We start from the raw sequence: 26,597 nt of genomic DNA on the forward strand, positions 1-26,597 counted from the left end.
GCATGAGCATTTTTACAAAGATGGCTGGATTTCTGTTGTGGAAAGCAAGGGGTTAGGAAAAGTTAATTTCTGATTTGGATTATCTCATCTCCATATTTCAGATGGTGATTTTCATGTAGGAAATTTACCTAAATTGAAACTATGGATTCATGTTTTACATATCATGTCCATTAGTTTTTCAATGGGAAGAGATCTATGTGTCAACCACTTTAAGATGTACATTTTGTGGTGTGTGTTCTTAAGTACCAGTAGTTTAAGTAGATAAGTGTTATGGTTAGTGTAAAATAACCCCTATAACACGCAGATAACTTTGTTACAAGGAAAGACAGACACCCCAGGAAATCCTAGGATGTTGGCTGTTGTCTTTAGACATTGTCTATCGTTTTAAAATTAAGTAAAAGGTGGAAGACTGGATCTGGTCAACAGAAGTTGTTCTGGTCAAGGTAAGTGTACAAAAAGTATCTCTTTGTGTACACAACTTCAAAAGTAACATGGTGTTGTTAATTTGATACCCTAGCATAGGATGTAACACTGTGGTAGGTTATTTGATGGGTACAGCTGTCATATTTGCATTGGTATGAAAAAAAGTCCATAGGCTTCATTCTGGAATAGAGGTGTTTCTAGGAGCAAGATAGGATAGATGCACAAAATCTCACACTTTCACTGATCTTTCTGTGTCAACAGTTGAATTCATTCTGAGGTTCTTTTACCAGCTTGGCTTTACTCTATCCTAAAAACATCAAGCAAATGGAGTTATTTTTCATAATAGTATAGTTTACAGTATACGTATCACTGTATTTTACTGGTAATGCACAGCAGAGTCATCCCCACTCTGAAGAAGCAATTCTGGTAATTCAGGCCATCAATAGAAGAGCTGGAATGGGAGAATAAACTGTGCATCTGGGGTTTTTAACTATGTTGGTGCGAAGTCTTATCATTCATGGCATCAGTGATTTAAGGTGAGCAATGAGGACTTGGTAAGCTGTCCCCAGTGTGTCAGAAAGAAAGCCTGTGTTGGTACTGATGTTGGGAGAAGCTACACCTTGATCTAGTTAGGTCCCCGGTCAGGAGGATGTTTTCTGAAGCAGAAGGGCCAAAGGCTGTATGTAGTCAGAACTCGGTCTTTCTGAGGGAACAAAGGAAGTGTGCAACAAATGCGAAGTTTTGGTATCTCTCTTTTCAAGCCCAATGAGTGTTCAAAACAGCCCTTTTAATATGAGCGAAACAGAGGTTATTTACTTTTTTTTTCTTTCAGGAAAGTATGCATGCTTACGCAGCAAATGTCTACACAACTGTTATAGAAGAGCTAATGAAAGGAAAACAGCGCAAATTTATTGCCGTCGAGCAGGAATTCTTTCGACTCTGGTGGGATATGGTAGCCACAGATGCGCAGAAGCAGCAGGTAAATTGCACTAAAGCCATGCTTCCTGCTAACAAAGATGTCACACTCTTTTCAGGGGACAAATAGGGGCAAAGTACTCCACCGTTTGCTTTTTACCCATGTCTCGTGTAAGCTGTCTCTGAATCTAGTACTTAAAGGACTTAACTCTAAAGGCAGTTGCAAGAGGTTAAACCCCAGCCATAGATTAGAGCAGTAGGAGGTGGTAACCTTTGCACTGAAGATTTTTTACACTTTAGAGTTCTTGTTTCATTGGCGACTTACTTATCTGAGGGCACACTACTTTAAGATATGGGCAAATCTGAAACAGGCCCCACCAATATCTGTTAAAACATCTGGCACCTAACACTGCTCACAAGAAGGAACTTTTTGTTCTTTCCAGTTAAGTACTGCTCAAAAACCTGCCATTTGTAAACAAGGGCAGTACAGCAAAGTGGTGACTGTACATTCAATGGCAGTGATTTTTTTCTAGTAAAGTTATCCTGAAGTTTTAGTTGTCAATTCTTCTTTCCTCTGACATGAAACAAACACACTGAGTCAAAGACTGGACTGGTAGCCTAGCAGCTGGTTATGTATTGCAGTGTAGATGTTTGTTTTGGGTTCCAGAACCAAAGGGTGTACAGGTGCAGCTTCCCATGGGTACTTACTCAGAACTTTGTGGTCTGTTTTGTTACCAGGGTCCAAACAGCAGTAGCATATTATTTGCAGTTTTTTATATTTCAGTTTGTTTAAACTTATAGATGTTTGAAGCATCATGTAAAAACAACACCTCTTGTCTGGTTTTTGGTTTTTTTAACATAGCCCTTCACTGAATTCTGGATCTTCTGTTACGTTCAGTATTCAAATAACAGCCTGTGCACAGCTGATCTTTGCATGAGACATTTTGCTGAGTTTAGGCAGTTTTTTTGTGGGGGCACTCTGCCCATACTTGCCTGTTGTAGGACAATTTTCTTATAGATTTGTTAAATTAGAAAACTGTACTGTAAGTGGGGAAGAAAATAGCATAGGAACTGCTTTGTAGAAGGACAGGAAAGTCCTCCAACTTTCAAAGGTGAGTTGATCTTATTTCAAGTATGTTCTGCTGCTGTGCTATGCTTTATATTTAAAGTCAAGGCCCATGTTTTTAATATCTCTTATGTGAAATCCAGAAGAGTAATGTGTGTCACATTTGACCTCGGTAGTGCAAAAATTAGTACCTATGATTTGGGCTTTAGTCTCCTAGCCTAATTATTTGTAATTGTTACTTTTACACATTTCATAGCCAGTTCTCTAGTTAGTTTATAGTTTCTTCTCTCAAAATTAAAATGGTTAAAACTAAATTCCTCTTAAACCTGTGTGTCTACCATTGAATCTCTAATTTGCAGATAAATTATATGTTTTTAACATCAGCAAGTTGCAAATATTGGTCCCTGAAATTAGGTCACTCTAGTTACTGCCCTGCTTTTTCCTCTTGAACTCTAGCATTAATGATTTTCTGTAGCACAGGCACTCTGGTTTTAATTTTCCCTTTTTTTTTTTCATCATTTAGTGGTTTACTTGGAATGCAGGATTTAATTCTAGTTTGTTTTGAAGTGTCTGCTTTGGATTGGAACTATAGCATTAAAAACTAGTAAAAGGTATGGCCTGGGTACAGAAGCTGGTTTCTGAATTCAGACAAGAGAATATGTAAGAGTGAAATGTACTGCCGCAGTATTCAGCCAGATAGGAACCTTGTAGTTCTTGGTACATGTTATTTACACAGAATTTTCTTGTGTGAGCCATTCCTACCTCCTTAGCCTGGGTTGATATCTGGATGCTTTAACTAGGGGGAAAAAAAGATGTGTAGCCATTTCTGTCTGGTTTGTAGGCGTGAGTTGATGGTAGTATGGTCCCAAGGATCACAGATACGTTCTAACACCATAGCAGCCTGCTGCTTATAGTACCACTGCATCTGTTTCTACCATTCCTCCTTCCTTTTGTCCCCTTCTGATCAGAAAAAGTGCTTGTCCTTACAGATACTGTTTTCTTTTCTTTTTTTGGGAGGAGGGAGTTTGGATATTATTTAAATTACTTGAATTATTTTTCTTGTGTTTCCAGCCTCTTAGTGGTTCCACAAAACTTACATTAAAAAAACATTTCTGTGGCCCCAAGTTTGGATCAGAGGTAAATTTTGGACATCCATCCAAATGAGGAATAATAATCACAGATTCTTTTCATGTAGGTCAGGGCCAGTTCTGTGCTGCCACCAGATATCAGTTATCTGGTCTCCCAGCATGCTAATCAGTCACCACAGTCGGCTGGAACTAATTTAGGAATGCTGAGCCCTGAAGCGTTTTCACAACATTATGAAGGAGAGAAATGATTATAATCAAAATTGACAATCTGGCATCCTATCTGAGTAGACACTGAAGGTTCCTGGGAAAATAAACATAATAGCTCTAAAAATGGCATCCTACATGACAGATGTAAAAAAAAAAAAAAAAAAGTTGAGGATTAAAATACATATTTGCATAAACTTTACTTACTGGAAGTTTGAGATATCTCTGAATTTCTAGTGAAGTAACTAAAATAAAACCAGCAGACTCCTGACACTTTTAGAAAGGGGCATAGACTATTCCTTCCTCCCTCCAAACACCACTCCCCCCTCCATCCAGCATTTGCTGAAGGCTGTACTTGTCAACATACCTGTTGTTTTTAGGAGCTGAGATTGAACCACCTCCACCAAAAAAAAACCCCAGCCCCGCCCCGCAAAAAGCCACCGCCAAAAGTTGAGCAGGTGACAAGTTTTTAAACTAGGAAAAAGATGAGAAATTAAGGTTAGCAGTGGGTTATTCAGGCAGGCAAACCTGTGGAATAACTATTTCTTAATAAAGCATTCTGTCAGTCATAAGTTGAGCAACTCGTCTGTGCCCCAAAGGCAAGATAAATGTGTACAGAGTAAAGGAGAGATGTTTGTATCCACAAACAGAGTGAGGACACACTCTGTCTCTCTCCTGGATCCCACAGATCGAGGTTTCCAACTAAAGGAAACCCTCGGAGCTTGAATATTAGTGCTTGCCTGGGGCTCCATTGCTGCTTGCAAGGAGTTGCATATTGCTCCCTCATCCAGCCACCAAGTGCCTTTGCTAAGCCAAGCTGGATGCAGCAGGAGGAAGATTTTGGGAGAAGCATTAGTATCTTCTGTTTTAATCCCCAGCTCTAGCTGCCTTGAGGCAGGATTACAAGCTGCTGCCAGTGCAGTGTCTGGTGTTCAGGCGGTATAGAAAGGCACAGTAACAGCACTACTGAGAAACACCAAAAGGTCAGTGTCTACCTGGCAGTGCATCCTTTGTTCCTGTTACCTGCTTTCTGTGTAAGCTAGATAAATCAAGGCACTGTGCTGCACATTGGAATGCTTTTTCCCCCCCCACTCTCCTTTAGATAGCACTCGGTACAGACAGCCTTTTATCCCACTTTTTGTCCTGGATGCCTTCTTGACAAATGTTGTGCCTAGGTAATGTGCTGTGGTATCAAATGAATTTGCAGCCTTTTTGGATAAGACTGAAATGGTGCTTCTGTTCTGTGCCTTAATTTCAATATTGTAGGTCCATCAGTTGCTTCAGGAGGGACGACTGGAATTTGTCATTGGAGGGCAAGTGATGCATGATGAAGCTGTGACACTAATTGATGATCAAATTTTACAGTTGACGGGTATGCGTATTTGCATTTAACTTCTATTTTTCATTGTTATGTCCTTGGAGGTTTTGTTTGGTTTTCATTTTTCCACTCCAAAATTGCTACTATTTTCTGACTTCTTAAGAACTGATTTAAGCATTTCTTATTTTTTGCTCGCTGGTGTGTTATTCATATAAAAATCTTTGCTTAAAAAAACCCATTACTTTTGATATGACAGTTCTGCAGCAAGCACCAGGGTTACCAAAAGCTGGTTTGTCAGGTATGAACTTGTTTGGAGCAGAGGTCTTTCGTATGTGTGTTTTTGAGAGCTTAAGTTTCTGGGAAGATAGTTATGGTGAAATTGAGGGTATGAAACACTCCTCAAGGAAATACCTGGTAGCAATTCAGCGTATGGGGAAGTTGTGTTGTTTAGGCAAGGTCTTCTGCAGAATGGGGGCCGTGGAATGTCAGTGAGGTCACCTAAAATTGGTTGAAAGACTTCTTGATGAAGAAACCCCCATTTGTAATCATTATCATCATCTTCTGTTAGAAATAGGTGTGTATTTCCGAGAGATGCCATTTTGATCTCCTAGCTTCTGCATTTGGCTATTTGTATGTTACACCTGTCCATCTGATGGTTTAAAGAGTCTTTTAGTACGTAAGTTTGTCTGGTTAATGCAAACAGAAACAGGGTAACTGGTGCCACCACTGTGCTAGAGATGTCTGTGATACGCCATGAGGGAGTAGCAGGGAGGGGATGTGTTAGCACCAGCTCCATGGCAGGAACTCTGCCTGCTCCAGGGCTATGCCCCAGGCAGCTCTCTACATGGGAGAGTAAAGGGACAGAAACACTTCTATTATTTTCTGAATCTGACTGCACAGCACCACTGGCCTTGTTCCTTGCTTGTCAGTGTTTATCAGGAGCACAGGATTAGCAGCTGCTTCCATACCTCAGTGCGCTTTGGCCAAGAGGAGGAGAGGAACTGTTTTTTGCTCTCACCTGATTGCTTCAAAGGTTTAAGGGTTGCTTTATGGGCTTAGAACACTGAACTGAGAACTTCTCCAAATAAGATACTAATAGTGATTGAAGAGTCCTTTTGTTAAACACTAACACAGCTTTTCTATTCATTGGAGTTAGCTGAAAAATACATTATTTCTAATTTAACATTTCATTCTGTGTAAAAATAATATTTATTAAAAAAAAGGAAATTTCAAGTTTGGTAATTTATTCATCAGGAACAAAAGTATTAATGTATTTTAAAATTCTTGTTTGTTTTTCCTGAAAGCACTCTGCTCAGTGTGAGTAGGTACAAAGAACAAAAAGTATCTTTCGATTGTGTGGAGTTCACGTTGAGAAGACAAAGCTAAGTGCAGACATTTGGGATCTACATTTCGTCTCTTCTCTTGTCTGACCAGACTTCCAGTGTTTTGGAGGAGCTAGAAAACTCTGCTTCAAATATGCCTCCATCAGAATACTTAACACACTGTGAATATTTTAGCTAGGAAAGATATTAAGCATGCAAAAGATGAAGTGAAAAGCAGCCTCACTTATTCAAATGTGATTTTAAAATTTGAAATGGAGTTATTCCAAACCAGGGAAGATATGATCGTATTTTCAAATAGTTCTGACCATAATTCTGTAACTATGAAATAATGATCTGCAATTTTTTTTCCTTTTTTCCTTTTTTTTAAATCATGAGTATCCAAGTGCGATATACCTGAGTTCCAAATAAAATCTACTGCTTTCCTAGTTTCACTTTGATTTAAAATTTTTTTTTGGGTTAATTCTATTGTCTGGGCTTTCTAGTTTGGGGGTTTCTTTTTTCAAAACTCATTTCTGTATTAGTAACATTAGTAACTAAATTAGTAACATTAGTTGTAAATACCATCTTGTATCAAGATCTCTATCAACTTTTGGCTCTTTTCATATGACTGATAATCATATTCATGCTAGTTTTGTTTAGTGGATGGCTTGCTTCCCTGTCCCTTTGTCATTAATACGAGACTGAAATTAGAAATTAGTTAGAAGTGTTTTAACCTAAATAAATTTTGCTTTGCAGAAGGTCATGGATTTTTGTATGAAACTTTTGGGTTCAGGCCTCAGTTTTCTTGGCATGTTGATCCTTTTGGAGCTTCAGCTACAACACCAACTCTTTTTGCTCTGGCTGGTTTCAACGCTCATCTTATTTCTCGCATTGACTATGATCTGAAGGCTGACATGCAGAAAAACAAGGTAAAAATACCCTTAGGAATGAAACCATGGCTGGCCTGTACTTACAGCAATCTGAACCATGACATTAAGATAAGAATCTCTCTCATTTGTGCAATAAAATGGAGGTATTTCTTATCTAAAAGTGACTTGCTGATTGCATGTGGTAATGGTGAAACATTAAATCTGTGTTACATGGTCAGTTCATGTCTTCATGACCTCTGGTCAGTGATAAAATGTAGTCTAGCCAGAAGAAGACACAAAATGTGGGCATATGGGCAAGTCTAAATGGACACTGAATTATGAGTGTTTGAACCAGAGACATCTAGAAGGAGTTTCTGCTTTCCTTGAGAAAATCTTGGATCTGTTGGGTTTTATGTGAGCTGTTTTAAGTGTAATGTGTGTTTGGGCACAGTGTTGTCAGGCTTGGAACATTTATTTGTGCCTGTAAAATTAATAATACTAGGTCAGTTAAAGTGGCAGCTAGTCATGGTTTTGCTGAATTCAGGTTTTCTTTCATGTTCTGCCTTCTCTTGCACAGTGTCCCATCCACAGTAAATGCTTTTCATATCACAGTGTTGGATCCTGATCTGTCATCAGTTTTACTCACTGCATTATGTGAAAATAAGGGGCTTTCACTACTGTATTCTGGGCACTAGGCAGCTTTTATGAATCTTGGCTAAAGCTCAACTGTCTCTGAAGAAAACAGAATTCATGTTGAATTTAGTGAAGCCAGGACCTACCACCTTGTGTTTGTAATGAATTGCAGTAGTTCCTTTCTATTAAAATCTTTTATGAGCTTTTGACAATCTTCGCCCAGCTATCTTTTCTTTTTTCTGGCCCTTAACAGTCTGAAGGCTTCCAAAACAGTAAAAGTCTACTTCAGTTGGTTAAACATTGATTCCCACCAACTAAAGTGCAATCAGCCTACATCTGGATCTTTTCTAGCCTGTAGGTGTTCAACTTGCATTGAAACAAGTGAGGTGTAATGGCTGTGATAAGCCAGGCTTATCTCTGGATTTTAGTATGCTGGCAGTGTGCTGCCTTCTCTCCTTCTCCATCAGCTCTAATGGAAAGAGGCCCTGATGTGGCCTCCTATATATAGTGTGTGACCTTACCTGGGGTACCATTGGCTGGTCTTCAGAAAAAGCACTTAGAAGTATTAAAAGTGGTGGAAGGGAAAATGAGAACTCTGAAGTCTTAAGTTGTTAATGATGTATTTCTGTGCATGTTGTCAAGGGTAATGGTTTCTTACCTTTTTTGTTTTCCAGAAGCTTCAGTTTGTATGGCAGGGCTCTCCTTCCTTATCAGAAAGACAGGAGATCTTCACCCATGTTATGGATCAGTACAGCTACTGTACTCCATCGCAATTACCTTTTTCAAACAGGTCTGAAGACTTCCCAAATATGCAGAAATGTTGCTCACTTCTGAGAGTTTATATTATTGGGGTTTAAGCATTTTTCTTTGACTGTTTTCTTTCAACAGTATCCTACTGCTTTCTCCTGACCCGTGGTAGGTCAAGGAGATGTCTAGACTCTGCAGATCTGAGTAAGGATTATTAAGCATCCCCAGCTTTCCACCATAATAAATTAAGTTTGCTCAGTACCTAACAATGGAATTCTCAAAAGTGCCACTTACTACTGACAGGCATTAAAAATACCTCTAAATATTGACAGACTTGAAAAATAATGTTTTCTTACACCGGGAGGCTTGAAATATATGTATGGCTTTCATCTACTTAAAATACAGTGACTGACTTCCAATGTCAGTCCTTATTAAAAAAAAATAATAAAAATGTGAAAAAAATTAATTACTGTAAAGAGAAAATGTCCAAAGCAGGACTGGGGTCTTTTTTCTCTAGAAGCAAAGATTTTAAAGCTTCAGGAAGCTCAGCAGGGACTTGGCTATTGCTAATTGATTTTCTATGGGAGATTTTCAGCATTATCTTGGGCTGAGATTGTGTGTATTTTCCGTGTATGAACTAAAGCAACTAAAATTTTCCATTTATTTTGTGAAGAAATCTGAGAACTTTTGAAAACTTTATTTTTCTTACCAGCTTATCCAGTAAAATACTCTTTGAAAATGAAGCCTACTTGGGGGAACATCCTCATTGTTACAAAGCTTGCTGGTTTGTCCTGTGATTCCTTTGTTCTATGCCAGCAAGCAGCAGGGAGTTGAAAAGTTGCATGGTGTTGAAAGAAAACTGGGGACTCTTCCCCCTACCTCTACCCCCAAATAAATACTTAAATCTAAATACTAGCAATGAATATAAACTGAATTTTTTTGCCTCTTATTCCCTGGGTATGTACATTTTATACCAGCACCTTTTGATGTGTTTTTCCCAGTTGAGTAAATCCTGTTTCCAACTTACTGCTTTCTGCTTCTGCTTAGGTCAGGATTTTTTTGGAATGGACTTGCAACTTTCCCAGATCCACCAAAAGATGGTGTTTATCCGAACATGAGTCTTCCTGTTACAGATGCTAACCTCCACCTGTATGCACAAACCATGGTGGCAAACATTAAGGAGAGGGCAGCCTGGTTCCGGACAGGGGATGTGTTGTGGCCATGGGTAAGTGTCTGATGAGTGATTGTTTAGAAGAGGCACTTACAGACTGGAGGGCGATGGTACTTGCTGCCATAGGTACTGCAGAAATGCTGGTACAAACCATCTGACATAGTGTTTTTCTAATAATTATGGTCCAAATGACTGACAAGTAATGATATTTAAAGTTTCCTTGTACAGCTGGTCAGTTGTCTATCCTTCTTCTACCCTACTCAATATAGAAATAAATGTAACAAAACTGTAAAGATAACCTCTTGTGAAACTATATATTGCAGTATTGCTTCCTTTTTTCTCCCCTTGCTTTGTCTATTTAAATGATCTCCTTTTATAACTGCCTAGCCAACAGAACTCTGTGTTAACAAAAATTACAGCATTATAGGAAAGTGTATGACATATTAGGTAGCCATGGTCTTTTCTAACAGATGTTTAATCATTTTCTTATACAGTCTTTGTATTTTAGTTAGAACCATAAGCAAGCACATCCCATCTTGGTCATCTAAACACTTTTTTCGGCAACATGCTGTGTTAATTACATCTTACATATACACATAGCACTGATGTGCTCTTGCCAATTTCAATTCCTAAGGAAAGAGTAACTTTGCCTAAACTGAACATACTGTCTGGTTTTTAATTTTTATGGATGCTGTAGGTCTCATAATTACAATGTTAAAGGATTATATGTGTTCTTTGCAGCCTGTTTCACCACAAGATCTGTTGTTGCAAAGAAAAGCTTTTTCTGACTGATGCAGCTTTGAGTCACTGATTTGTTTTTCTCCTGTGTTTATGACACTGTTGCTTATATTGTGTTTATTATTTTTGTAGAGAGTGAGAAGTAGAATATAACACTCCGTAGTTGTGCTGTAGTGAAAATTATGCTGGAATGGGGAGAAGTTTTGAATAGTACAAATAAATCCCTAATACCTAGATCCAAAACCACAGTTTTTCGGTAATGTAAGAAAATTTCAGTCTCTAACTTCTGGGTTTCTGTGCCTGTGATAATGCTATGTAAAGAAGTAGAGAGAATATATGGTTCTAAAACTCTATGCTTTTTCATCATTTTTTGTGATTACAGATGATCTGTGCAAGTAACCCTACCCAGTCTTGACAGTTTTGTAACTAATGTCAGTTATATGGGCAGTCAAAATCAAAATAAATACCCTGGAATACAGACTAGTGTTAAAAATTATCCTCCTTAATTATGTGACCCAAAGTCATTTGGCTGTTCTGTGTTCGGAATTTCAGGGCTGTGACAAACAGTTCTTTAATGCATCTGTTCAGTACTCTAACATGGACCTGCTGGTGGATTACATTAACAAGCATTCTGGTGAGTTTGGAGTGACTGTCCAGTACGCCACTGTCAGTGATTACTTCCAAGCGGTTTACAGCAAAAAGCAGGAATCTTACATGGGAAACTCGGGACTCTCAAGACTTTCTTCCATATTCAACAGGTAATTAAATTCACAGCTGCCTAACGTCTGCCTCAGATGTACATATGTAAAATTTTAATAAGAGAAGATGAGAAATAAAGAAGAAAAATGCCTTCTTATAAGATTTGTTCATTCTATGGGGCATCATCAACAGACAAGTTGATCCCAGCTTAGTTGTGTAAAAAAGATGGCTGTGTGGCCAAATAGAACAATGTCCCATTTTTACTGTTTGAAAGAACTGAATTATGCATAGCTTATACCAGAGGTGGAAAATGTGGCGTGGAGTGATGTGTGAATGTCTGAAGAAGCTACAGGTAACCAAGGGACCAAGGCAATCTGAAAGCTCTTGGGGTACTTCTGTGTTAGTACAGTGGGATGGGGGTTCCCGAAGTGAAACAGTCGATGTTGAGGATTTGATGTCCACACTCTAAGCGATTGCAGGAAATATATAATCTGGTCATATAGGCTCAAATGCCTATTAATGCTTGTTGCATCCATCAGGAAACCAGTTTCTGAACTCCAAACCTAATCTTTTATATAAAAGCAAAGCATACTAGGTAAGGATGACCTGATCCAAGCAAAATACTAGTGTAGATGAAACTCTAAAGTCTACTGTAGAAGAAAGAAAGCAGTTTTTCATTAAAGAAAACAGTTTGAAGTTCCGGGGGAGAAAAGAATTCTCTTATAACTGCAGTCTCAAAAAGTAAAAATACCATCAGTATTTCTGAAATTTCATAATACAGTGTTACAGAAGTTTTTTGCAGCTCCTTGTTGCTTGCATCTTATGTGCTGCACTAACTTAACTTTTCAAGCAGAGCTGAAAAGTATGAGAAAAATATGAAAAAATCCATGCCATACCCAACATCCCTTTAATTCTTTTCCCCAATAAATTTACTGGTTTAGACCTCATATCAAAGTATGCAGAGAGAAGACACAGCCAACTTCTCCATTTCTAAACTCATTAATTTATTTTCTTGCCTGGTTTATTATTAAAATATCATTGGTTTCATTAAAACACCTTTCTGTGTAATTGTAGCTACCACTGCTTAATCACATTTTTTGGCTGTGTATGTATATTTCAGACTGTTCTGTAATGTGTCTGTTAACTTTTCAATGAATAAAAATAACCATTGCTTCCTGTGAATCATTGCATGGACTGACTCCTCACCTCCCTGTAGGGATCATGTCATACCTAACAACTTGCTGATAAAAGCATTGCCAGTTCTAACTGCTAATATCCTTTTACATCTGGGCTCTTTCCTTTATCTTTTGGCATAATTTACCTGCAGGAGTCAATTGCTATTAGCTTGCATAATAGCAGCACCTTCAATGTTCCAGGTAGGTGCCCACACATAGATGTAGTTTTTTCCCCAAATGACTTTCTGTGCCTTGCAATTGCAGTATAGTTTTGAGTGCACTTTCTCCCACATACTGTTTTGCTTCTTGATGATTAATCCTCTCTTATTCTTGCTATGCCCTTTTTTATGAGTCACTTATTGGGCTCGGTGTCACTTATGACATACAGAAACTCAAGTTTTAAGTCCCAGATACGTATTTCCTTCTACTCTGCGTTCATTGTACTGTGCTGATATGTACATGTAGTTCTTCTGCTTGTAACGTTGAAAACTAAAATGAAATTAATTCTGTTGAAAGTTCTAGCACCTTTCAGGCCAAAAATAATTTATCCTGATGGTTTTTGAGCAAAGGATCCTATTTTCTAATTGTTACCTTTGATCTTGGGCTGATAGCAGATTATTACAGTTGCATGCATGCTCATTAGAAAACACTTTCTGCAACTTTTTTCTGGAAAACCTATTTATCACAAGTGTATTTTAAAAGAAGCTGCCCCCAAACAAACACACTTAAGGAGTGATTTGGAGGTTTTAAAAACAAGTATTTGTTTCCCTAGTTCACTCTGTGGGATACTGAAACATTAACATAAATGGAATGTTGAAGTACTTTCCAGTAACCACTTGAGGGCATCTTTTGATGTAGTCTGGAGTGCTGCAGTAGTTTGGAGTCATCATCACTATTTCTACTCCATTTTGAGGAAATTAAATTTAAGCTAAATCCCTTTGATTAAGAGGTTGAAATGTAGAGTGTGTGTATCAAGCAGTTACCAAGGATTATAATCTATTTATCAACAACTAATAGTAATATATGCTTCAGTGAAACTTTGAAAATTCTTTTGTGCAGATCCACAAGGAGGAAATTTCCATAAACCAGGTTAACTTGGTTGGTACTGGCTTTGTATCAAACTTGCATGTTACTAGGCCTGTAGGAGAGGTGATAGCTTTCCAAAGTGCATGTTCCTGGCTGGGTTTCTTTGTAGGCCTTATGACCTTTCTACTTAATGGCTGCTGTGTAAACTCCCAGGAGGATTCACGAAGGAAGCTGAACAGTAGTAGTGCAATAAGTAACAAGTGATAGATGAAGTGGTATTTTGATGTGTATTGGATCTGTTCAACTCTAAACAGAGCCATTCCAAGCATGGACTGGGTTTTACACTTCTCGGAGCACATTAAAAGGAATCGCAAGAAGAGCAAGTTCACTGCTTTATGCTGGAGAATCCTTTTTCACACAGTATGTCCGGAAACACCCAGAAGGTTCTATTTGCAAATGTAAGGCTCTAAAGCAACTTCAGAGTCTTAGATGGGCAGTTTCAGAGGTAAAGATTGATTTATTTTCTAATTTGAATGAAAGTGTTTATTTTCCTAATGTAAAGTTTGCATAAGCATTGCAGCTGGAGTGTCTCAAAGTTGCTTTTATGTTTGTGGAAATAACTTTCCCCCTTTTGCAAGTCGTAAGTAAAAATAAAGCAATTTTTCAAAAAACTGTCTTGAAACATGACTTTAGCCCCTTAACCATGCATTCAAGATATGATTACTGGCAAATGTTTTTTTCAACCAGTGAAAGAGTATTCACAGAATTCACAGAATGTCTGGGTTGGAAGAGACCTTCAAGATCACCGAGTCCAGCCCATGCCCTAGCACCTCAACTAGATCACGGCATCGAGTGCCATATCCAGTCTTTTTTTAAACACATCCAGGGATGGTGATTCCACCACCTCCCCACGCAGTCCATTCCAGCACTTTATCACCCTTTCTGTAAAAAACTTTTTCCTAATATCCAACCTATATTTCCCTTGACGCAGCTTGAGACTGTGCCCTCTCGTTCTGTCAGTTGCCACCTGGTGAAAGAGGTCAGCCCCCACCTGACTACAACTACCCTTCAGGAGGTTGTAGTATACGGTTTCAAATTTTGGATATGAAATTCCTTTTCGTAATGTTAGTTTTATTATTTACAAAATTGTTCTTAAATAAAAACCAAACAAAAACTGAACTAATTGAAAACTACTGGTAATCTCTACTTCTGCAAGTTAGAAGAGGAAGGACAGATTTGTTTCGTGAAAGTTCAGCAGTGAAGTGATTATCATTAGCCATTCACAGTCCTCAGTGCTTTTGCTGGCAATAATTATTTTGTCTGCTAAGGTAATGACCAGATCTTAGTAGGAAATGAAAAACCTGGCTTGTTACAGTATTTTTGCTTCATTCTTGGTTTTGGTAACTTGTTTGGTTTTTTCCTCTAAAGATGTAACTTCAGTATATTAAAAGTGGAATGCATATTGAGGGAAATCTGTACGCATCTTGTCTTTGACCATCTCATATAGGAATTTGGAGTAGGCAAAATGTGAATCTGAATATAGCTGTAATCCCTTATTGTTTTGAGTTTAGTGTCTGAACTTCAGTTGACTATTATGTTAATACAAATGCAAACCTGAAGCTGTCATCTGTTGCACCTTTCCAATTACTTTTAAATATAAGGTGCAGCACCACGATGGTATAACAGGCACGGAGTCTCCCAAGGTGAAGGACATGTACATGAGTAACTTGATGTATGGAATGTTCAACGTAAAGAAGTTAATGGCTTCCATAATCCTTGATATCAACAATGCAAAGAAAAATGGAGAGGTCTATTCTTCTGTTTACACAAAAGATTCGGGTAAACCAGGTACTTTTTACATAGCTTTTCCAATTTTCAAACTTACCTTATGAAAGCTATCATGTTTTCCTCTAAAACAGTCAACATACTACATACATCTAAGTTCTGTGAACCATGGCTAAAAAATCCTGTTTGCTTTATGAGACCTGAGCTCTCAGATCTCAAGCATCAGAAACCAGGATTTCTCAGGTGATGTTAGGCAGAACCCTACCTCAGTGCATGTATTAGACCTGGCTCCCAGATTCTGACCTCAAATGTAAAAACAGAGGGGAGGAAGAGGTGCTGATCGGAGTAGTCACTAAACTAATGTTACTCTGCAACAGAGCATTACATGATAAGGAGCACAATCAGAGTCAAGAAATGTTCTTGCTATAATGTACTGCCAGCTTGTGTAAAAAATGTAAAAGGATTTTTAAGAAGTCTGTTCTAAAGACTGTACACTCCCTTTTATCTTTACTTTGGAAACTTTTTAAACTGTCAGATGTAAGCAGTGCCGTGGGCTGTGCAACAGACCGATTTGGATTTTTACAGGGCTGTTTTTAAATTAGGCTTCTCATTTGATCTTCTGTGTAACTCTGATAAAGTTAATACTGCTTGACAATGAGTTGTGGTAAGCAGCTTATTTTCACTGAATGCATTTACATTCAACTCAGGTGCCATATTCTGAATACATGGTCTTTTTTGATTGGGCAGAGAAGAGAAGAATAAAGCAGAAGAGGTTTTTATGAAAGACTATAAAATGTTTTCCTTTTTTCAATTATAAAGTTTTACTGCAGGGTTTTATGTTAAAATTTTTTAAGATGGTTGTACCTAGACAGATTTCTCAAATACTTTTTAATATCACATTTTAAAAATACATAATGTAGTGACTGGTAGTTTTGTCTGTTTGCATGCACAAAGGGGCTACAGATGTTGACCAGTATGTTGTTGTCTATAACCCACTGGCATGGAACGTCACTACCTTTGTCACGGTTTCTGTCAGCAGTGAGGCAGTGAGTGTATATGATGAACTGGGACGTTCTGTACCAGCACAGGTACTTCAACTTCATTTCTTTCTGTTACTTTCCTCTCACTTGTCAGTTTTCATTGACTGGATCCTACCTCCTGTCAAAATGGGATTTTCCTGCTTGTCCTTCAAGGGTTGTTTTTACTTGCCTGTTTCTCAACAGAGAGACTTTTTTTACTGTCCAAAAGGTCCTGCTGCTCTTGTAGTGTGTTTGGTTTGTCCTTTTCATGTCTGCTGTATGTGACCTGGTGCTTCTTACCTTATTTTTCTTTCTCTAAAAAACACTGTTTCAAATAAATCCTTTTATGTTGAAGCCCTGCCTTACAATTGACAGCCCTGTTTGTACAATTGACAGATTGCCTTGGGGAGGGAGAAGAAGAGAATCAAGAAATGTAGATCTTAGAAACTGGTGTCAGTCAGCTGCCATTTGACAGCTCATTCTGTCATAGCCAAGCTCCAAGACACAGCCAGCTGTTCCCTGGGAGGGAAGAAAGTGGCCTCAAGTGAAAGCTAGCACTAGCCTTTCTCAGGAGCATCTGCTGTACAGAATGCAACATCATCAGTGGCTTGATAAACCTCCAGGAATGCTTCCTGCACATAAGGCCTGAAGAGGCCTGAGGCAATTCCAGATGCTTCCCTCTGTCCCTGAGATGCCAGATAGCTCAGCAAATTCTGCCAGCTGGACAGAGTTTCTGTGACCTGTGGCTTATGACTGTGACCATGCATGAAGGCACGTTGTAGTCAGGTAGTGATGTACAGCAGCTATCCCTTGTTCCTGTATATGTACATGTGATGGCATAAGACAATACTGCTTTTATCTGAAACCATCAGGCTCTTTGGGTTTGCATATGGTCATTCTGCCTGTCGGTCACTTACATCCCAGAAGTCATTCTGCCTGAATTACTTCAGTCTCATAAGATACAAAGGTGAGATTGACATGTATTCAAGGCATTTATTCAGGACTTAGGACGCCCTAAAGGCAAGTTGCCCTTCTCTTAGGCAAAACTGTCTGTACCAAGTTGATCTGTACTCTCTAGAGTTATTTGTCTAGAGCTGGAAGTTACCTTATATGCATGTGGATAGTCACTTGAGGCTAAGTAAAATCTCTTTAGCAGTTATGACAGGGTGGTTTGGGGTCTTTTTAATTCCAGTATGTGCAGTTCAAAAGTGCATTCATATTACACACTCCTTCCTTTTGAGAGGAAAGAAAACTTTAGCTCAGAACATTGATGTGAGTATGTGGCTGAGAGGAATTGAAGCTTTGGTGAGTGCTCTGCTGCCTTCTGCATCATGTGTACGAGTTGTATAGTGAAGGGAGAGAATGGGAGTAGATCCAGCTGATGCCACTGTTGTTAGGTTGTCTGTGGTGTAACTGGATATATGTCAGCCCACAGTGTTGAAGGTGCAAACAGCTTGCTTCCATTGCTTGTTAGTCATAGCTAGCCTCTTTGTCCATAGGATCTATTCAGAGTTTATCTAGTCCCATTTTCTTTCTCCAAATCAAAAGTAGTACTAAAGTATGTAACATTAATGGGCAGGATACATGTAATGGAAAGATGATTAAAAACTGTTCTTTAAGGTATTTCAGTATTACGTAACCTGGTGTTACTGTTCAAAAGGATGTTAGATGCTTCTACCTCCTTTCCATGTGCCTTCCCTAAGGTGAGGGTGCATGTTGGTGCTTCCTCCTCTCGTCATGACTTTTCTTTTACTTTGCACTAGTCATGTCTCTTGTGTTTCAGTCTCTTTTCTGTCATTTGACTGATCAATTTAATTTATGATTATTTCTGTTCATATAGATATTTTGCAGTGCGATCTTAAATCTATGATTCCATGTTCACATTAAAATAACCCTTTTAATTTGCTTAGTGACTTTCTTTCCTTCACTAGAAAGGCTCAGCTTAATCCAAGTTCACCAGGCTCCCAATTAAAAGCAGCATGGATCTACATTATAATTTAGAATTATAAGAACGGCACGTTTAGAAACTTACTATTAAAGTAGAAGCTAATTTTTATAATTTAGGGCTTACAACACATGAAGGTAATTGCCTTGCTAATTAATTTTCTGTAATGAAGCATTTTTGTGTATGCTAATGTACAGGTTCAAAGCTCGGTGGAATCCCAGTCTACCTATGATCTGTATATTCTAGTTGCAATAAGTGGTCTGAGCTACAGCAAATACAGTATTAAACCCCTGAATGGTGAACAGTCTGCATTTATTGGGAGATCAATCAAGTATGAGCGGAGAGACTTAACTCGTGCAGATCAGCAAGGTCGACAGTTGTTTCCTGTGGTTAACAACTGCTACCAGATCGTGTTTGACCAAAACACAAACCTGATGCACAGCATTACAGAGAGGTGAGATTGCCTGCTTGTTTTCAATAATGTTTCAGATTCTGTAAAACACTTCATAAAAATAAGTCCAAGGACTGTATTGTGTGTCCTAATTCCAAGACTCAACTAACAAAATGTTCTTTACAGTCTTTATAATTCTGTTTTATCACTACTTCACATGCCCTCCTTTTTACACTAGCATAGGTGTGATTCTGTATTAGTTCTGTGATGTTGCCCTATTTAACTCTGCAGTTGGTCTCAGATGATATTTCACAGTAATAACTAGTATATCAGCAGAGTTTTAGTGTACTTTAGAATGAAAGAGGGTTATGAATGTGCATTTTTATTAAAAATTACTAACTAAGCACGTACACTATGGCTGTACAATGAGCCTTAAGTGATAAAGCAAGAGCTTACTTTTACTGAATAGTGTTTTGCAAGTCCCATATCACTCTTTGTGTGGTAGAAAACTACAAAACTATTTGAAAGGAAACTTTTAACTAAGGAATTTCCATTTAATCAGGCAGATAAAATGAAAGAATTATCAAGATTTAGGTGAGATTTGGAGTTTTCAGATGGTCTTTCTCAGCTGATGCAATTTGGCCCAATTTCTTCAGCTTCAGTGCAGCTGTGCTGTTTTTTGCCTGCTCAAGATTCAGATTGTCAGCTGTTACATACTGATGGAAAATTTGACCCCTTTGACACTGGTGTGATGATAGCTAGATCTCTTTAACCTGTGAGGTTTTGTTCATAATTCTGCCTCCTAGAGCTAGAACTTGTTGTCCAGTATATTTAAAATCAGCTTTAAAAGTATAGATGAACTTTAACTAAGAGCCCTGGAGTAAGTATTTTATCAAAGTGGCTCCAGATCATAACTGTCTCCAGATTCTAAAAGACATGTAGTGCAGAAGAAAGAAATCTAAATTAAGATTCCAGTTTTCTCTATCCTGCTTTCGCAGGCAGCAAGAGCTGGAATTCAGCATGCAGGAGAAATGAGATACTTGCTTCACAAGCCTTCAGACAAGCTCAAAATGCTTGAGTTTCAGAAAGTTTGCAGTGAGATAATGGGAAAGATGAGGCATCACAGGTCAGAATGGGAGGAAAGGTTAAAAAAAATTGGGATCTTCAACTTGAAGCTTTCTAAGTTCAACTGCAACACTTAGAACTGGAAGTGCCTCATAAGAGGAGTAGTAGAAAACACTTGGATATTAGTAGAAAACACTTGGATATTTTCTCCTCAGTCATTACAAATTGTGGGTAGCTATATTAACATGAGATAAAATGTTTGGCAGTATAAATTTATATGCTAGATGAAGTGATTTTTCCTGTTTTCACAGCAAGTTGCCAAATGCAGAGCAGGTAGCTGAGAGCAGCACCTTAAATTGCCTTCATATGACTTTCTAAAAATTGTGATAATAAGTCATGAATAGCTAAACTGTAAGGTTCAGTGGAGAGAGGAGGAGATACAGTAGGTACTGAGTGATTGTAAATGTTGCTACCCTGTTGATTTTATTGTTACCAGTGTTAAACATGGAAACTTGCATCATGCTGATTTTACCTAGTTACAAAGTTAAATTAACCTAACTATTCATTAATGCAGTGCACCTCATTCTTGTGAAAATGGGCAGTTTTAATCCTGTAGCAACTCTCGCATCAAAACAACGAGGTAATATAAATGATGTCTGATCTTAAGATGGTTCTCTTCTACAAAAATAGAAAATTACATAGAAAATGCATTTATTTACACACTGACAATTACCTTAATGGGAAGCACTTTAATTCTTTGCTGTCCTCATTTACCCACTTTTGCAAAATCAATCCACTGTGAAGAAACAGATTTTTTTTCCCTTAGATTTCCAGCCTCATTCCTGTTGCAGTTCAGCTTTGCATTTATCACGTACAAACTGTGTTTGTAAGTAATATAATATTTACTCTTCTGTGGATTCTCAGGGAGACTAACCAGACTGTCCAGTTCACCCAGGAGTTCCTTGAGTACCATGTAAATGGAGACACAGTGAAAGGACCCATTTCAGATAACTACTTATTTGCTCCAAATGCTTCAGCGGTTCCAGTATCAAAAGCAGTGGGGTTGGAAGTTATGTCTGGAAGCTTGATGACAGAGATACGGCAGTATTTCTACAGGTACCACCACCATTACAGCTTCCCTTCACTGGAATGTTTAATTCTTTAGATAAGTATGTGGTTACTTCTGTACAGTTACTCCTAAACAGTGAGCTCTGTGTACTGTTTAGGATGAACTATCATACATCTGCTGAATGAACTGCTGAGGAAGTTCATAGATCTTATAATAGTTCTATGATCATAGAATCATAGAATTGTTTGTGTTAGAAGGTCTGTAAAGATGTAGTTCCAACCACCCTGCCATGAGCAGGGACACCTTCCAATAGACCAAAGCCCGATGTAACCTGGCCTTTAGCATCTTCAGGGATGGAGCATCCACAGTTTCTTTGCAACAGTGTCTCACTACCCTCAGAGGAATTTCTTCCTACTATCAGATCTAAACTTACTCTTTTTTGGTTTAAAGCCATTTCCCCTTGTCCTATCACTATGTGCCCTTGTCAAAAGTACCTCTCCAGCTCTCTTGTAGGTCCCCTTCAGGTGCTGGAAGGTTGCTGTAAGGTCTTTCCAGAGCCTTCTCTTCTCCAGGCTGAACAATCCCAATTCTCTTAAACTGTCTTCATAGGAGAAATGCTCCAGCATTCTGATCATCTTTGTGACCCTCCTCTGGACTCCTTCCAACAGGTCCTTGTGCTTGCCATGTTGAAGACCCCAGAGCTGGATGCAGCACTGTGGGTGGGGTCCCATCAAGGGGAAGCAGAGGGGCAGAGTGCCCCCCCCTTGACCTGCTGGCTGATCTGCTTTCGATGCAGCCCGGGACATGTTTGGGTTTCTGGGCTGTGAGCACACACTTGCCTGCTCATGCTGAGTTTCTTATTAACCAACACCCCTAATTTCTTCTCTTCAGGGCTGGTCTCCAGCCTTTCTCTGCCCAGTCTGTGTTTGTGCTTGGGATTGCCCTGACACAGGTGCAGGACCTTGCACTTGGTCTTGTTGGACTTCATGAGGTTCACATGGGCCCATTCTGAAGCACATATTGCTGCAGGAGGGAGGGAGGGAGGGAAGGAAGGATGTGGAGATTGTTTAGGGTGATCTTCTGTGGTACATTTTTTAATGCAACTTCCGTTGAGAAACTGGTTCTGTACAACTTAATGAATATTGAAGTTAATATCTTACATGAATGGAGCTTGGACATAATGATACATTTTCATAACTCTGAATATTTTTCTTGCAAGCAAATTAGAGAAAGGAGAAATGAGTCCTACAGAAGTGAATCCTGCTCTGACCCCTGATGAACTAGCTACTTTTCTGTGTTAAAATTATATCAGTGTATAACCCCTTCACCCTCTTTTAAATCGGGTTGTCTGGTTGAAGTCTTTGCTTTACGTGGCATGTACAGGGGTTGTAGTTGAGAAGGACCTTTGGAAAGTACTGCAGAACTTTTGCATCAAATTTGATGTCACCCAGATTGCAAAAATGCATGTATTCTGTACAATGTAAATATGCTGCTTAGGAAGTCATAATAAATTTTAAATTTGTTGTTAATTTTGAGAAAAACAGAACCTTTGTAGTCAAATGAAGAATCCTCTTGACACTTGCAACATGAGGGAAACTTACAGGATATCACTTACTCTGGTTGAATATCTGTATATTTGAAAGTTAAATTGAAATTAAAAGCAATTGTACATGAAATAAATAGCAAATGGGCAAGAAAGTTGTCTGTGTAGGATGACATCATGAATGCCTTGCAAGTTTTGTCACAACCAGTCAAGTGCTCCACTTTATAAACTCTGTATCCTTCCTTTCATTTTTATAGCAATGTTACTTCTCAGGATTATATATATGCAGTGTATACCAGGCTGTATTCAGTACCAGAAGGCTACGATGGAAAGCTGCTTTGCCACAGGATAGAGCAAGAATACAGTGTTGGGCCTTTGGAATTAAATCGTGAAGCAGTTCTAAGAACAAGCACAAATTTGAACACCAGACAACTTCTCTACACTGACAACAATGGATATCAGATGCAGAAAAGACCGTTCAAGGTGTATGTGAATAACACAGTGGCTCGGGTAGGCACAGAGGTGTAATTAGAAGTCAATTGTGCCTTATCTTTGTTCTCCATTACTGTTTCCTGGATTAATATTATCTCTGCATGGTTTGCTGTGTGTTGACAGAACTATTACCCTATGGTCCAGACTGCCTACATTGAAGATAATACCACAAGGCTGATGCTGCTTGCAGAAAGAGCTCATGGTGTATCAAGTCAAGGGAATGGACAAGTTGAGGTAACGTATAAATTTTTGCTTCTTTTTTAGGTGAGCATAATTTCATAGCTGCTGATAATACAAGTAAAGCCTGATGGCTGATTACTGTTGTGACATTTACCTTCCCCATACAGGTGATGCTACACAGGAGACTATGGAACAACCTTCAGTGGGACCTGAATAACAATCTCACTTTGAATGACTCTTCAGTGGTTCGCCCTGTAATTTGGCTTATTTTAGGAACCAAGGCTGTCACCAATACTTTGTATCGGACAAGTGGACTGGCATTAGAGCATAGGCCAGTAGTAATGTTTGGAGCATTATCAGGTAATCATTCCATTTCCTATGCTATCTTTAGTAACTGAATGGCTTGTTTATATTGCTTTGATTTATGCTGTTGAGTTTGTAAATGCAGACTTCAAGCCTCCTGTGTGGCAAAGTTAGTATACAGTGAATTAGGAGGCAGATTTAGAGCCTGCTAATTGCTTTGCATTAATTTCAAACATGGATATTGTCCAAGTGTATGAAATGTTTCTCTTGTTATATAATTATCTCTACTTTCATAGGAAAATAAATTTTAAAGCATCTAATGAGAACAAAATGTTCACACAGGAATTAGTGCAAAATAGCTAGTGCACTATGTATCAGCTTCCTGGATGCTGAGTCCTTAATGACCATTGTTGAGTCATTCTTCTAAAAATATTCTTCTAAAAATAAAAATGGTAGTGAAATAGCAATTTCTAACTGCAGTGAAATTTGTTTTATGGAAAGCTCTGATACACTTTTCTAGCAGTTAAAATCATGCTGCTTTCTGCTTTGTATCTTGGAAGGCCTTGGAGGAGAAAGTATATCATCTACTTTGCCTCTGCCTTGGCTGAATAAGTAAAAAGCCCTTTACCCTTCCACAGTACCCTAGCCAGGCTTGTGTGTGTGATGGATGTTTAATGTTTGCTTTGTTTTATTTTGCATGGAGGAGATAAACCAAAGCTACCCAGACGGCTTCAGCAGAATTCAGTCCATGATTCACCTGTAACTGTGCCACCTAATCTTCATCTCCAGACATTGAGCATTCCAGGGTGGAAGTACAGCTCTAATCATGCAGAGCAGGTCCGCAGCATCCACATGGGTAGGTGCCTTCAAAAAGGTGGCTGGATGTTACGCTTAAATAAGCTGGTTTTCTTTTTTTCTCTCCTCTGTGGCTACTACTTCTATTTATTCAAAGTGTTAAATTCCTTAACCAAGAAAGTTGATTGTGCTGTATTATTTCGCTGCTCAAGTGAATTTGTCATGCCTGTTAGTGATATTCCTGTCAACAGTGGGAGCTGGGTATTTCTTGATATTAGTCCTCTTGCTAACTTTAAAAAATAGGAACTTAGTTCAAATGATGAGAGTTGAAAGTTTAAAAAAAAGCTTAAAGTTTGGGTTTATGTTTAAAGTAAGAAAATGTTTGCATTTTGATTTCTTTTGAAGGTAAACAGAAGCAAGGTGATGCAGATTTCAGTCGTGTCCTGCTAAGAATTAGACACTTGTATGAAGTTGGAGAGGATCCTGTGCTGTCTCAGCCTGTGATGGTAGATCTGAAGGTAACTCTAACTCTTTGAGACAGAATAGCAGTTGAGGTGTTTTTATTCCAGAGAGAACTGGTGGAATGACATATCCTGTGTGCTAGAAAGTCCACAGAAGATGGATACAAAAGTATTAGTATAACTTCAACCTCAGAGGGAAGTGAGCCTTTTTTTCTTACTCAGCTTTGCAACGCAGAGGCCGTTAACTGTAGATGAAGTTGCCATAGGCACAGCATGAAGATCTGCTTAAATATGGGTAGGACTGGTTCTGTTGAGCTCTTGGTAGTATAACACTTCCTCCAGTACCTTAACCAGTGCAGAGAGTAGGATTCTGTTTTGTTGTTCTTTTTTTAGTTACTGCAAATTGTACCTATAATTAATGAAACGTGGACAGGATTAAAGGAAAACATTTTTTTTTCTATAGTTTTTTTCTGGGAGTTGTTCAAACTTCCATCATGTACTTGCTTTTTTCAGTTTCATGTTTATTTGATCTTTCAGATGGAAGCAGATTACTTTCTAATCCATGGCAGGGGTTTATTATTTTGATTGTCGTGACAGAAACACGGGGAACAATGTGTAGGATTCTCTGTTGCAGTAAAAAGGGGAGTGTGAGTTTCAGCCCTTTTAATAGACTCTGTACTGTAACACAGAGGAAGCTTTCTGCACCTCAGCTTCTCAGTTCGAAGCCTCGTGAATCTGTATTTGCCTTCGTGTTGCATGACCTTGCAGATTTTTAAAGTCTCTCTGCTCTACTTAACAGGCCAATGCTAGAGCTGAAAATTCTATCTGATCTTACTGGGTAGTAGGCTGGTGAGTTGATACTATTCTCTAAAAACTCTCATTTGATTCCTGGTGTTTTCTTTACTCACAGTCTTTGCTAAAAGGATTGGGATCAGTGACAGCAGTGGAAGAACGATCCCTCACAGGCACCTGGGATGTGAACACCTTGGAGCGGTGGAAATGGAAGACTGCACAATATCCAGGCAAAAGTAGGTTGAATAATGTGGTTGGTGTCCATATTGTTGTTGGCTGTTGACTGTTGAAGCTTGATGTCTAGTTAAAAATATTTTAAAAATTTGCAAGATTAGAAGTGTGTTATGGTTTTGTATGACAGACCTGATACCTGTCACAGCCTGCCGGTAGTAACATTTAACTAGGCTTCCCTGCAAATACTAGACTGTTGTATTTCTCTGATGGCTTGTTTTGCCTAGAAGTGTTAAAAAGTGTGGAATCTTTCTGGAGTTTTCTTTGTCCAGATAGAGGTGGCTACTTTATGAATTCACACTTGTGAGACAGATTGATTTTGTCAAATGCTGATGAGTTGTGTTTATCTAAGCCTAAGCCTGTGCTGCAGAAAAACAGCTGCAGTTAAAAATCTCTGCTGTAATCAGCTTAAAGGACTCTGTGGATATGATTCAAGTTAGGGCTGACACTCAAATCAAATGCTGTGGGTGACCTAATTTTATTTCCCATTCCAGTTAGTTGCTTGGACAATGTCCTTACTGTCAGTTACATCCGTATTGTGCCTTGTAAAAAGCTTGCAGAGGTTTTGGAATGGGCTAGGTGAGAGTTTAGAGCCCTACTTGACCTGCAGCTTGAAACTTGCTTGCTTTTTATTCATGATGAAGAAACGGTGCATGACTGGGGAGTCATTGCACATTTTCTATGTGAGCCAGTGTGTGAAACAAAGATAAATTATTGTATATTTTAGTATTATGAATGGGTGCATCTTAGGCTCTATACTGCTTAAGAGTTTGAGGGAGGAGAATCTGCTCAAACACTAGCTTTTAGGGAAGGGATGAGTTAAAACTGATGTGATAGAATAATGTCTCCATTTGAGTAAAGCTGCTTTAATAAATTACCAATGCTTTTGTGTTTTACAGGATTCTTCAACAGCACAGAGGCCTCAGAAGACTATATAGTAACTGTTCACCCAAAGGAAATAAGGACTTTCTTTGTATACTTTCAGGTTCAATAATGTTTGATCATGTATTTCAGGAGAACATGTAGTATCTTTGCAGTTTTGTTTCAAGATGCAAGTAATGATCTTGAAAAACATCCTACTGGTGTTAATTAAAGAAAAAATCATTTGGAATAAACTTTGAATTTAATTGAA

The 26,597-nt window shown here is 38.6% G+C and overlaps 1 protein-coding gene across 1 annotated transcript; it reads left to right on the forward strand.

Annotated features, from left to right (window-relative positions):
- The first annotated feature begins 76 nt into the window (after positions 1–76).
- Positions 77–26,597, forward strand: MAN2B2 (mannosidase alpha class 2B member 2). Its single transcript, XM_017727671.1, is given in 19 exon segments — positions 77–1,402; positions 4,963–5,068; positions 7,093–7,265; positions 8,513–8,628; positions 9,633–9,810; positions 11,047–11,187; positions 11,189–11,252; positions 13,709–13,899; positions 15,056–15,233; positions 16,134–16,267; positions 18,341–18,597; positions 20,524–20,715; positions 22,469–22,721; positions 22,827–22,937; positions 23,051–23,243; positions 23,890–24,042; positions 24,387–24,499; positions 25,353–25,470; positions 26,365–26,597. Coding segments are annotated over 19 exon segments (2,907 nt in total). The 5' UTR covers positions 77–1,261; the 3' UTR covers positions 26,460–26,597.

The sequence above is a fragment of the Corvus brachyrhynchos genome, unplaced genomic scaffold, assembly GCF_000691975.1.
Source record: "Corvus brachyrhynchos isolate BGI_N302 unplaced genomic scaffold, ASM69197v1 scaffold80, whole genome shotgun sequence".
Taxonomy (NCBI): Eukaryota; Metazoa; Chordata; class Aves; order Passeriformes; family Corvidae; genus Corvus; species Corvus brachyrhynchos.